Source organism: Triticum aestivum, chromosome 5D, assembly GCF_018294505.1.
Source record: "Triticum aestivum cultivar Chinese Spring chromosome 5D, IWGSC CS RefSeq v2.1, whole genome shotgun sequence".
NCBI classification, from domain to species: Eukaryota; Viridiplantae; Streptophyta; class Magnoliopsida; order Poales; family Poaceae; genus Triticum; species Triticum aestivum.
Window position 1 is genome coordinate 479,028,183 of NC_057808.1, and position 13,509 is coordinate 479,041,691.

At 44.2% G+C, this 13,509-nt stretch overlaps 1 protein-coding gene across 1 annotated transcript; it reads right to left on the minus strand.

Moving 5' to 3' along the window:
- Nucleotides 1-5,007: 5,007 nt before the first annotated feature.
- LOC123122957 (thioredoxin-like protein HCF164, chloroplastic) lies at nt 5,008-8,038 on the minus strand. Its single transcript, XM_044543341.1, has 5 exons — nt 7,758-8,038; nt 7,368-7,601; nt 6,599-6,702; nt 5,723-6,058; nt 5,008-5,306 (listed from the first exon to the last, which is right to left on the minus strand). Exons 1-4 carry the CDS (start codon nt 7,935-7,937, stop codon nt 5,776-5,778), a joined length of 801 nt encoding a protein of 266 aa, XP_044399276.1. The 5' UTR covers nt 7,938-8,038; the 3' UTR covers nt 5,008-5,306; nt 5,723-5,775.
- Nucleotides 8,039-13,509: the final 5,471 nt, after the last annotated feature.

Below are 13,509 nucleotides of genomic sequence, written 5' to 3' on the forward strand. Positions count from 1 at the left end.
TTTCGCGGCTCCGTCCATATGCTCTCCGCGCCCGACGCCGCCGGCGACCGTGGGAGCTCGCAATTTCACACTGCTCGGGCTGACATCTGACCAGACCGCGCGCAGGGTCGGCGATCCACGAGGAGCACCGCGTCGTATGGCCTGGAAGTGGAACTTTCGACTCGTTTCTTCGAGGACGACCGGACGTTGTAGTACCTTTCCCGGGAAAATATAATAGTCTCGGGAAGATCTAATAGGCGATCTAAGCGTATCGGGCTATTCCGCTGCCGCGCTTTTGACGCCAGTACGCAACAGTATCGGGCTACAGCGACGTGACACTGTCATACATACCTTCTTTCTTCACCACTTGCACAATGGTCTTGAAAAGGAAGAGGATTACTGGATAGAAATGTTGCAGCCATGGAAAGCTACAGAGACTAGATACTCAGACTACTAAGGCTTGATTAAATAGCTTGCAATCTAGGGTTTACAGAGATGTACTTTTGAAACTGGTAGAGAATAGGGAAAAATTCCAGCCCTCCCAGCCTAATCCCGGGCATGGCCAGCGCGTTGACCCAGCTAGCTGCCACGCAGGCCAAGTTGGCTCGGAAGTAAGGGGCGAATGATTAATGTTTTCTGAATGACCTTGTGAAACAGCATGCTACTTTTGCCTTTTCGGAAGGCGTCTTGCGCGACACAGCAATGTGCAATACAAGTTGTCTGGAGACACATCAGCAAAAATGCATAGACTTTTCTGAATGGGTAAGTGAACGTCATTTTTTATAAGTGACGCTTTCAATAACCGAAAAATATAGCATTAAACGGATACAAAGGATGATAAGCAGCACAACCAACATCAATAATAGTCTGACCAAAATAAAATAAAGATCCAACATATCGGCAACAGAGGAGTCATATAACCAACAATATGCCTATGTCAAAGGAGATGATAGACTGATCTGAAAATTACGTTGCCATGTATGTTGGGTAAAACCTTCATGGCCACCCACTCCAACCGCATACACACCGCCTTAAACAATGGTTGCCACTCTATTTAGTGTAGCATATACCACGTACGAAGCGAGTGCTACCGTGAAGAATAACATGCAAAGGAGAGCTATTTTTGCCATCAAAAAGCAAATTATTTCTACATAGACAAAGCGGCCATGACAAGGCATACGTTCCCACCCTTATTAGTGTTTTGAAACTATTTGGAATCTCGTCCAACCAATGACCAAAAATATTGGCTATACTTGTGGTCGGACTCAAATTAGACGCTACTTGGATGCCTGACCATGTAGAACGCGCAAACTTACATTAAAAAAAAGGTATCTGATTGTGTCTCATCAGCACAAAAACTACACTTCTTCCTTCCTTGTTAGTTGCGGCAGATGAGGTTGTCTTAGGTTAGCACAACTTCTCTCTGAAGATACTACACGAAGATTTTAACTTTTAGTGAAATCTCCGACTTCTAAATTTTCTTGTTAAGTGAAAGTCATAGTTGTCTAAGAAACGAATGTAACTTTTTTATAAGGTTTGAGCCATGAAGAATTAAAAGAATCAAGTAGTACATGAATAAAATTCTTGTACTTTTCAATTGACACACTATTAGAACTATATATCTCAACATGTTTTTTTTTCTTCAATCGTGGAGAAATATATTGGAAAGTTATAGAAATATTTGAGAATGCTCCCTTCATTCCAAAACAGGCCCCACTCGTAGCAAGCATCTTTGGCTATTTCTTTTTTTTTTTGCAAAAAAAATTCAGATTTATTATTACAGTTCATCAGATCAAAAGTACAAAGCACCTCAAACATAATAAAAAGTAAATCAAAATCTTTAGATCACAAAGCAACCACTACCGCCACCACGCGTCGATGTCACCGCTCCCTACCGGAGCTGGGTTGACCTTCTTAATGATAGCTGGCAGGTATTCATGCACGTGCCCCTAAGTACCAACGCCCTAGAGCCGCACTCGTCGCCGTTGAACTCTTGAATAGATTTGATGCAAATGGCACAAAATCTCGGTGTCTTGCATGCACGACGAGAAACCCTAACCTCGCCGCCCCAAGGAGACGACAAGAATCTACGCCGAAGCTTCATCGACTACGTCCAGAACTCCAGATGGACGAACTTAAGGAGGATCGAAGCCTGGAAAACAAACTCGGAAAAGAAGCGCCACCATCCACCCGAGAACCGCACCTGCAGGACTACAATCCTAACCTAAACTACTAGACGGAGCAAAGGCACCGGAATTCCCCTCCCAGCCACCGGCCGCCGGAGCGACATGTAGGCGAATCAACAAGCTCGTCGGCGAAGCCTTGAGGCAGAAGTTTGCCCTAGCCGCCGAGGGAAAGGGAAGAAAATCGTATGTATGTATGTTGGTACAAATTGTCGAACATGTGTTATAAAAATAGTACTATTCTTTACGCCTAATGATATTATTCTTTACATCTATTCTTGGTACGGAGTAGTGTGTGGAAGGCGACTGACTTACGGCGCCTATACCAGTCAGGCTCTTGTTGACCTTTCATTTCTACCTTAATATATTGACACACAGATCTTCGGCCTTGTCCTTGAAAAAAAACTTATTATTCAAAATATTCTTTGATATATGTAGTCAAAATCTAGAACTTTGACTACAGGACTCTAGAAAGTATGCAATACGAGTTCTCTAACTTTGACCATCAATACGCACAAAGTTAAGATACTTATTTTAGTATCAAGGAAGTATTACTTGCCATGATTATTTTATAACTATAGTAAATTCTTAAAAGATTGAGAAGTATTAATGTATAAAAGGTCAATGATACATTTTGAAGACTACTCCCTCCGTTCCTAAATATAAGTCTTTGTAGAGATTTCACTATGAACCACATGCGGATGTATATAGATGCATTTTAGAAGTAGATTCACTCATTTTGCTCCGTATGTAGTCCATAGTGAAACCTCTACAAAGACTTATATTTAGGAACGGAGGGAGTATATGTTTATGTCGAACCTTGATTTTTTTTAAATCTGAAGAGTCAAAATTTAAAACTTTGACTACAATGTTGTCATCTGTTTAGGAAAGAGGCAGTACCATACCAAAAAAAAATGCAGTCAGAATTCTGATAGTATCATCATACTTGTGATAATGATTTTGTAACTACTAAATTCTTATAAGATTGAAAATATTATTAGAAGAAGAAGAGCAAAAATACATTTTGAAGACCATGCCTATGTCAAACCTTGAGTCTTTTTCCTACGTTCAAGGGGCCGGTAGAGGAAAGTCTACTATCGTTTTCATATAAGAAACACGGTGAAACTTACACTTTGAAGACTATGTTTATGTCAAACCTTGAGTCTTTTCAAAATACGTTCAAGAGGCAAGAGAAATGTCTGCTATCGTTTTCCATATAAGAAAAAGATGCATGTTACAAGTGCATATTTCAACATCCATCCTAATTTAATCTATAACCCCAAACTCTAATAATGTCTACATTACAACTCTAAACTCAAAACCTGACAACTTCCAACCTTGTCCCCTCAAATATTGAAAAAAAGAATCTAGAAAATGAGCACTAACATGCTGATAATTCTGGGAAACTTTGAAACTTTTTTTTGCCAAACATAATAGTAAAAAATACATATTCAATATTGATCAAAATTTGACCAAAAATAAAGTGTTCAGCAAAAAATTGAAAACATTCTCAAAAATTAAAACTACCATGCTGATTGTTCTGGGAAAGTTTGAAACTTTTTTGCCAAACATAATAATAAATACAGACCAGAAAACTGGTTTGAGGGACACAAGGTTGAAAGTTGTCCGGTTTTGAGAGTTTAGGGTTTTAATGTGAACGATATTGGAAGTCGGGGTTGTAAACTAAAATAGGGAGATTGAAAGATGCACTTATCTGTTTTGAAAACTCTGTTTATGTCAAACCTCGAGACTTTTCGTAATACCACTAATACGTTTAAGGGGCAGGTAGAGGAATGTCTGCTATCACGGAAACACGGTCAACGTTACATTTTGAAGACTATGTAGTACTCCCTCCGTTCCTAAATATTTGTCTTTTTAGAGATTTTAAATGGACTACCGTATACGGATATATATAGACATATTTTAGAGTGTAGTTTCACTCATTTTGCTCCGTATGTAGTCACTTGTCGAAATCTCTAGAAAGACAAATATTTAGGTACAGAGGGAGTATATGCCAAACCTCGAGTCTTTTCCTTATACGTTCAAGCAGCAGGGAAATGAATGTCTGCTCTCATTTTTCATACAAGAAAAAGGGTCAAAACTACATTTTGAAAACTATAATGTTGGAGATGTCAAACCTCGAGTTTTTTCCTGACAGGTTCGGGGGCGGGGGCAGGTACAGGAATTTCTGCTCTCGTTTTTCTTGAGGGAATGCAGCTCACTACTTTTGCTCCAATATTCCTGCTCGCTGGTTGTAAAGGTTAGATATTTAGGTTCTGCAACTGTGGAAGCCAACTGTGGTCGCGTGCATAAGCAGGCTAGGCGCCCGAACGTCCATGGAAGTGAGACACTACTGCACACAAGACAGAGCTATCTACTTCCTCCTAAATATAAACTCTATTAGAGATTTGAATACGAACTACATATGAATGTGTATAGACTTATTTTAGAGTGTAGATTCACTTATTTTGCTCCGCGCGTAGTTCATATTGAAATCTATAAAAAGACTTGTATTTAGGAACGGAGGGGTAAGACATAATCTTGTCAGTTTCTCTGATGGAAATCGACAGAGAATGCCTGTTGTCTCAGAAAGCAAAAAAAAACAAAAAAACACTTAAGACAGAAGAACAGTGCAGGAGTTAACACTCAAGAGTTGCAGTTAGCATTAGGGATTGCGGTCAACCGGTCATCTACTTTTGCTAATGTCTCTTCTTGTTAGTATAACACTAGCCTGCCAAAACAACCTGCGCGCCCAACCCAAGCCAGAGAAGTGCAGGAGCCAACGCTCAAGAGAATCACAAGTATACGATATCGTACCAATTCTAGGAACCTCCTTGCAAAAAGGTAAGTAATGTTTACTACTGTATTTCGAAAAAAGAATGTTTTTTAACACCAGTACGTTCTCGCGGCCGTAGTATACATCTGTTTCACCTGTACACAATACACTGATTCTCGTAGTCACTAGCAGCTCAGTGTTCTAGCCAAACACCTGAATCAGAAAATCCACTTGCACAGTGCCACAATCATATACATGAAACACTGATCCCGTTGCTCTTTTTAATGTGATTTCTGCACTCGGTCAGCTCTGCCCAACGCCCAAATTCTTGGCTTCAAGACTCAACATGCTTAACCTATACCGGCATCCTGCACGAATCAGATCGAAAAAAATCCAGTAGTGTCAGGGGCAACAGAAGACCAGATGATCATTAAACATCAGGTAACAGATGTGTAAAACCAAGCTGTTTTAACTCTTTATATTAAGTTGGATGAAAATCTAGCCTGCATAAAAGCTTCAGTGGTTTTGTCAGCAAGACATTATTTAAGTGCATACTAGAAATTGACAGGTTATGGTAACCTACTTTGCTATCTTTGTAAAGAACTACGTATATTTCAACATCAAAAGCCCTCAAAAGGACATTGCTCAAGATATATATAACTATTTCACTAAATCTGGCGACATCATGTACTAGTGATCAACTGCTATATGCACTTCTCCTGCAAAAGGACAACAGACATTCTAGTACTCGGACTATACTTCTTCAAGAGAGAATAAGGCCTACTTGTCCATGAGTCTTGGCATTATGCTGAAACTGGTAGCGACGAAGAGCTATTACTAGCCATGACTTCTGGGATCAGCAACTTGATGGACTTTTCTGAATTCTGCGCTCGAGTATTGACCAACGGCTCGTGCATGAGGTATCGTTGGATCACCAGAAGACAGAGCAACCACATTGTCAAGAAAATATTGTCTTGGAAGCTTCCCAACAACATTGCCTTCCTCATTTCCTTCCTTATCCAGAAAGGCAAAATGAGGAATACCTTCTACCCCAAACTCATCAAGCTCTTGTTCCCACTTTGTATTGTCGACATTCAACATGACAAAGTTGATGCGGTCCCTATAAAATAATCTTAACGTAAGTTAACTAGCATATAAAGAAAACAAGAATGTGTTCAGTCAGTACGTATCCAAGTTGTTGTTACAATGGCTACAGATATGGAGATTACAGAAAGCATTTTAGTACCACGACTACTACTCTTCTAACATAATGTATATTTATGTTTATTTCCAAAAAAAAAAAAGAAATGCACAAATGCACATATGACATCAAGTGCATATGCACCTGCATGCAGATCAGAATTGAATTATTGACTTCTAGTCTCACTAATGAATTGTGGTCCATCAGTACTTTATAGGAATACATTAATAAATTAATTAATCCAGAACTTTAGTATTCTTTAGTCTGGCAAGTGCATGATACTGCACTTATACAGGTTTAGTTTAGCTGTCCAGATACAAAGTTGTATTATATGGATGGTATACATTTTAGGAACAATAAGAAAGCATAAATACCCATCAATTCTTCAGTAAAGGAACCAAAGCATAGTTGTTATTTCTATGGGATATAGAGAAGCTAAAAATGTTGAAGGTAACTTACTTGTACTGTTGCTCAATTTTGTAAATATCTGGAGCTAACTCTCGACAAACTTCACACCAGTCCGCGTAAAATTCGACAACAGTGGGCTTGCCATTTGAGAGAGCCTGTAGATGCACTTATCAGGTGAATTAGATTTCGAAGGTGAACATGCATGCAATTCAAAGAAAAAGTATGTGAAAGAAATGCAGTTAGCGCAACCAGATAACCAGATAAAGAAATGCAGTTAGCAGTACTAAATCAATGAATCGCAAATAAATAAACCCATCATTTTCTTCCATCTTCCCTAGAAAAGCCAACATCTTGCAAATTGAGTAACACAAACATTACTGAAAGCATTTGTTGGATTAACGGACAAATGGGCTGATGAACAATGATTTGGATGTTCAACTTAATATGCCGAATGGTAAAGTTCTGATGGAGTTTGAAGAAAAGAAGCATGGCTGCAATGGCTTGTCATAAAGAAGGAACGCGTTTTTGGATCTATTGCAATTATTTCCTTCGCAATGGGCTGTGACTCTACCATGATCTGAACTGCAATGGATCATGCTTATTTGTTCAGTTAGTGCAATTGTAAGCATCAGATCTAGTAGCTAAATGACACATATCTGGAAGGTCGCAATAGACTAATTTCATGTATACACAAAATGGCAGCGAAACTTCCTTATTCTTGCTGTTGACATTTAGCTGAACATTATGCGTCAGTTATCTCTCTGTTCAACGTAGGGCTGAGCACAAAGCTCCTGGGGGGCAAAGGCCAAGAAACGCTAACCTCTTCATATGGCACAGCATTGGCAGCAAGATCCTTGAGAGAAAACCCGCCAAGTTGGAGCCTCTGAGATCCAAAGAGGCCCACCGCGGCAAGAGTGGTGAGCACAGCTATCCTTCTGTTGAGACCCCTGTCTGGAACAGGTGGCTCTGCAGCAGCCTCCTGGGGCGTGCTGCTGCTGCTGCTGCTTGGCTGAGGCTTTTCTTCACCCAGCTCAGCTTTCACCTGCTGCTCGTCCTGTGGAAGCAAGGGGAGCAGGAATGACTTCACAGTTCATGCTATATTGCTATCTGATTGAAATTTTTACTACTGTTTTTATGAGCATGAAGCTAAATAAGCGCTAGCTAGTCTGTCCACTGCCCTAATCAGTTTGAGTATGCTACGAGGACTCACCGTCTTGGGCTCCGCGGAGTCGGGCGGCGCGACGCAGGACAGGGTTCTCGGCCGGCGACGGCCCGCGCGCAGACTGACGCGGGGCGAAGAAGGCGGACGCGAGCGGCTGCGGAGTCCCGCGAGGCCCGGCCGCAGGTCCGGGAGGAGGAGGCCGGAGCACCTCGAGGTCACACTCGCCATTTTTCAGTTACGTTCCGGGATGGCACAGCACGGGGGAGGGAGGGACGAACTGACGACGAGCCGCCTGGGTGCCGGGTCAAACGAGATGATGATGATGTGGGTGGAGCACACGGCGCCACGTCGCCCGTAATCGTGCGATGCAAAAGGAGCGTGCACGTTTTTCCTTGATTTTTTCGCAAAATAAGGACGAGTATCTTCTTAATAAATAAATTGAACAAAACTTATAGGTTCTACCTATCGATTTTCTTTACATAGAATTAAAAAAAATGCCCATGCATTACAACAGAGCCATATATTCCAGTGGTTAAAATCAGTTGTGCCAATCATATATGTACTTATATGATCTTGATGCACATCATGCATATATCATTCACCCAATCATATATGTACTTCTATGATCTTGATGCACATCCTGCATATATCATTCACCATCCCATTGCCACCTTCGCTCTTGGGATATGAAGGTTGTGAAAAAAATAATGTCTTCTTAAAATAGCAAATTAAATTACAGGCCCATGAAACTGAAAATTGTATCATTTTCTCATGTATTGAAACAACATCTAACTTAAGCATAATCTATTAACGTTTCATATTTCCAAATAATAGGACTTTGTTGTTATTTCTATGCGTACTTTGGTTAATATTCTTTTGTATCATTTTAGCCATGTAATAAATTTTATTGAAAAGCTACCATGCAATTCTATTTTATATTGTTTTTCAACTATTCAATGGTTGCATACATCAAATTAACATATACCAATTTGCTTATTTAAGCAAGCAAATTCTTCAGAAGAAACAAAAACTCAAGAGGCAGTCTGTTACTTGAAAATCTGGACACGATATTTTGTTTAATATTCTTTTACATCATATTTTGTCCATTTCATAAATTTCATCCAAAAGCGACCATGCAGTTCCATCTTATATTGTTTTCAACTATCTAATGGTTGCATACATCAGATTATTATATACAAAAATATATATTATATATAGTACTGATTTGCTTATTTAAGCAAGCAAATTCAGAAAAGAAATTGGTTGAGATAGCCCAACATAATTTACATGGTTAACTTGAAATCACTATGCTTGGCACGCCACAAGCAAGAAGAAATGTTCCCTTCTATCTTTCTTCTTCCCTGGATCAATAGCACAACATCACCGACAAAGGAAAAGGCAACAACATTCAATTCATGGCAATGCATATCCAAATGCATGGTATGTCATGTTAAGGATTGTGACGCCCCCGATTCGACCGTACACTAATCATGCACGCAAGTGTGTACGACCAAGATCAGGGACTCACGGGAAGATATCACAACACAACTCTAGACACAAATAAAATAATACAAGCTTTATATTACAAGCCAGGGGCCTCGAGGGCTCGAATACAAGCTCGATATACAAGAGTCAGCGGAAGCAACAATATCTGAGTACAGACATAAGTTAAACAAGGATGCCTTAAGAAGGCTAGCACAAAAGCAACACGATCGAAGAGGCAAGGCCTCCTGCCTGGGACCTCCTAACTACTCCTGGTCGTCGGCGGTCTCCACGTAGTAGCATCCGTCAGCAGTGGCATCTGACTCCAGGGATCCGCCATCTGGTTGCATCAACCGGAAAGAAGAAGGAAGGGGAAAAAGGTAGCAAAGCAACCGTGAGTACTCATCCAAAGTACTCGCAAGCATCAGATCTATACTAAGTATGCATTGGTATCAAATGGAAGGATCGTATCTGTGGACGGAACTGCAGAATGCCAGAATAGAGGGGAAGGCCTAGCCTATCGAAGACTAGCATCTTCAAGCAGCTCCAAGCGTCTTGCAGCATGTAGAAGAGTAAAGAATAGCAGTTTATATTTAACAAACATGTTGTAACATTAATGCCCAGAGATCCTTCCTCGACTCCCTGCGAGAAAGCAATCCCGGAGCAACATATCTCAAGTATCCATTTCTAGTTGTAAAAGATCAGGATATAAGTCTGAACGTCCATTACCGTGGACACGGTATTCGAATATATATCTTCCCTGCAGGGGTGCACCACGTTTTCCAACACGCTCGATCACTCTGGCCGGACACACTTTTCTGGGTCAATGCCCGGCCTCGGAAGATCAACACGTCGTAGCCCTACCTAGGCTTAGCAGAGAGGTCCCCACCGGTCTACATCCTAAGCACTCCGGGGTCTGGGCCCATCGCCCGTTGCACTCCGGATCGTTGCGCGCAGGGCAGATCCAGGCTGCCCGGATGGCGCCGGCCCAGCCGTGCCGCAATGCTGAACTAGACGTCTGACAAAGCTTCGGCTGATACTGCGACGTCGAGGCCCATAACTATTCTCGCGTGGTGGTTAGTGCGTAAAGGCCAAAGGCCAACTCAGAACAAATACCCAAACCATAGTGTATTATTAGCTTGCGGAGACGAGCAGAGACTCACGATAATGTGACCCCGTCGCCCCGTCTCGAGGAAATACGGCAAGGGCAAGCCCAGCCCACTCGAGGGCTGCCTGACTTCCCGGCCATGCCTCGTAACCATCTTGCGGGTGCTCTTCGGGCCTGCCTGACTTTCCCAAGGGTCTCAAGTAAAGTCAAGGTAACCGTGTGTCCAGACATCAAGGGGAAAACCCGAGGAATCACCCCCGGTGGATTCCACTCAATGTAATCATCAAGGTGAACGTAAGAGGGACCACCCTCGAGGTTCACACTTGAGGTGTTGAACGACAGAGCCGTATCGGGAATGGTGAAAGAGGAAATCACCCTCGATGACCATGACCGAATAGCTACACTACAGCATTATCATCAGGAGTGCGTTATGAGGGATCACCCTCGGCACTCGATAGTAGCTCTGCAGAGTCGAGCAACAAAAGGGCGTGGAGTGATGTGAGGTGTCGGGCTCTGGTCGTCGATCACGCTGATCGAGTCATCGATGATGAAGCAGGAGCAACAAGGACAAGGTGGGGGTCACTGATGGATCACTAACCAACCTATGCTAAGAAGTTTAGGATAAGCAGGTAGGTAACAATAAGCAGGTTACAAAAGCAGGCTATGCATCAGAATAGGAGCAATCAATAACAGTAGCAAAATCTAATGCAAGCATGAGAGAATGGAATGGGCGATATCGGGATGATCAAAGGGGGGGCTTGCCTGGTTGCTCTGGCAAGGAGGGGTCGTCGTCGACGTAGTCGATCACAAGGGCATCAGCAGCGATCTCGGGGTCTACCGGAGAGAAGAGGGGGAAGAAATAGTAAATACATAGCAAACAGATGCATGACAAGACAATAAGCGGTGTTAGAGGTGTTCTAACGCGGCGTTACACGATACCGTGGAAGGGGGGAAACATCCAGGAAAGTTTTCCCGAAGTTTGCATTTTTTGGACAGATGAAACGGAGGGGGAAAGTTGCATGTTCAGGTAGTTAGGGGCATGTGGCAGACGAATGGATCGCGTATTCGGATTCATCTCGTCATTCTGAGCAACTTTGATGTAGAAAGTTTTTCGATCCGAGCTACGGTTTAATTCCTATGATTTTCCGAAGTTTTTTTAAAGATATTCTGTAATTTAAATTAATTCAAAAAAAGTTTACTGCATCAGCATGACATCATCACGACGTCAGCAGGGGCAACAGTCAACTCTGACCGGGTTGACTGGTCAAAGGGGCAGTGGGGCCCAATTGTCATTGTCTAGTTTAATTAAGCAGGTTTAACTAGACTAAATATGTTCATTAGGCTAATTAGTCAAAGTTAATTAAGTTAATTAACTAATTAATTAATTATTTTAAACATCCCTTTTTTTACATTTTTATTTCCGTTTTCATTTTAACAGGGGGCGGGCCCCATTCGTCATTGTCCCAGGGGCTAACGGGCGACAGATGCGGGTTAACGGGCGCAGGGCGCTGCGGGCGTGGGCGCCCATGCACCCGAACGGGGCAACAGGGGGCGCCGGCGGTGGCCGTAGCCCGGCGAGGCCATGGTGTGGGGCAGCAGGCGGCGCCGGGGGTGGCCGTAGCCCGGCGAGGCCATGGTGTGGGGCAGCAGGCGGCGGGATGGAGGCCGAGCGGCGACGCTAGGCGCGGAGGCAGCGGCAGGGCTGCACGGGCGGCGACGCAGGTGGAGCAGAGCCGCGGGAAGAGGGGCGCGGCTCGCGGACGAGCGGTGAGGGCGGCCGGCGAACAGGGCCACTGCGGGCGGTGTGACAACGGCGAGGTCACGACGGGGGGGGGGGGGGGGGCGTTTGCTCACCCGCGTTGAAGGGGAGGCCCGATGCAGGGGAACACGACGGCGGGGAGGTGGCGCGTCGGGGTCGAGAAGGCGAGGTGACGCGGAGCGGCTCCGGCGAGCGGCGTCCGTCGGCGAGGTCGGGGCGGGGAGGCCCTTCTGGATCCAGGAACGGGGAGGAGGATGGGGCCGCGAGGAGGACGACGACGGGGCAGCGCCAGGCGGCGTCGGCGAGGTAGCGCCGGCGTGGTGGCGCCGGGAAGGGCGGCAGCGGGGTCGCGGGATCGGGCGTCGGGGCGCCGTGGGATCTGGCTCCTCAGCCCCGATCCAGACGGGGGAGGAAGGGGATGGGGAGCGAGAGGGTGAGTGGGAGGGATCGTGGGGAGTGGGGTTGGGCTCTAGGGTTTCTGGGGAGTGGGGGGTAGTTATGCAGGGAGAGGTGGGCCGGCCGGGGTGGGCTGATTGGCCCAGTTGGGCCGGGGGGCCTTCTTTTGTTTTATATTTTTTTTCTCTGTTTGCTTTCTCCTTTTCTTTTATTCATTTTTGCTGTTTGATTTAAATTTGAATTTTGAAAACGAACGGGATTGAATCATCGCGAGGTTAACGACAGTAATTGCGGTGATGTGGCAACATTAGCATGGGATTACTGTAGCATAACTATCCAGGCGTTACAATTCTCCTCCACTACAAGAAATCTCGTCCCGAGATTTAGGAGGTAGAAGGAAACAGTTCGGGGTACTCATCACGAAGACGATCCTCGCGTTCCCAAGTGGCTTCGTCTTCATAGTGATGTGCCCAGTGGACCTTGTGGAACTTGATCGCCTTCTGACGTGTGCGGCGTTCTGCTTGGTCGAGAATGAGGACTGGATGCTCTTTATAGGAGAGGTCTTGTTGCAACTCAAGCACTTCATGATCCACTGCTCGGATTGGGTCCTTGAAGCAACGACGGAGTTGTGACACGTGGAACACATCGTGAACCTGAGAAAGGTTCGACGGAAGCTCCAACTGGTATGCCACTTTTCCACGCCTCTCGAGAATAGTAAAAGGACAAATATAGCGAGGAGCTAGCTTGCCCTTGATCCCAAAGCGGTGTGCACCCTTCATTGGTGTGACTCGAAGATAAGCCTTTTTGCCAGGTTGATAGACCATGTCTTTATGATGACGGTCATAATTACTCTTTTGACGTGACTGGGCAGTCTTGAGATTCTCGCGAATGACGCGGACTTGTTCTTCGGCGCGTTGGATAATATCTGGACCGAAGAGTGGACGTTCCCCAGTTTCTGACCAGTTCAGAGGGGTTCGGCACTTTCATCCATATAACACTTCGAATGGGGCCATCTTCAGACTAGCTTGATAGCTATTGTTGTAGGAGAACTCAGC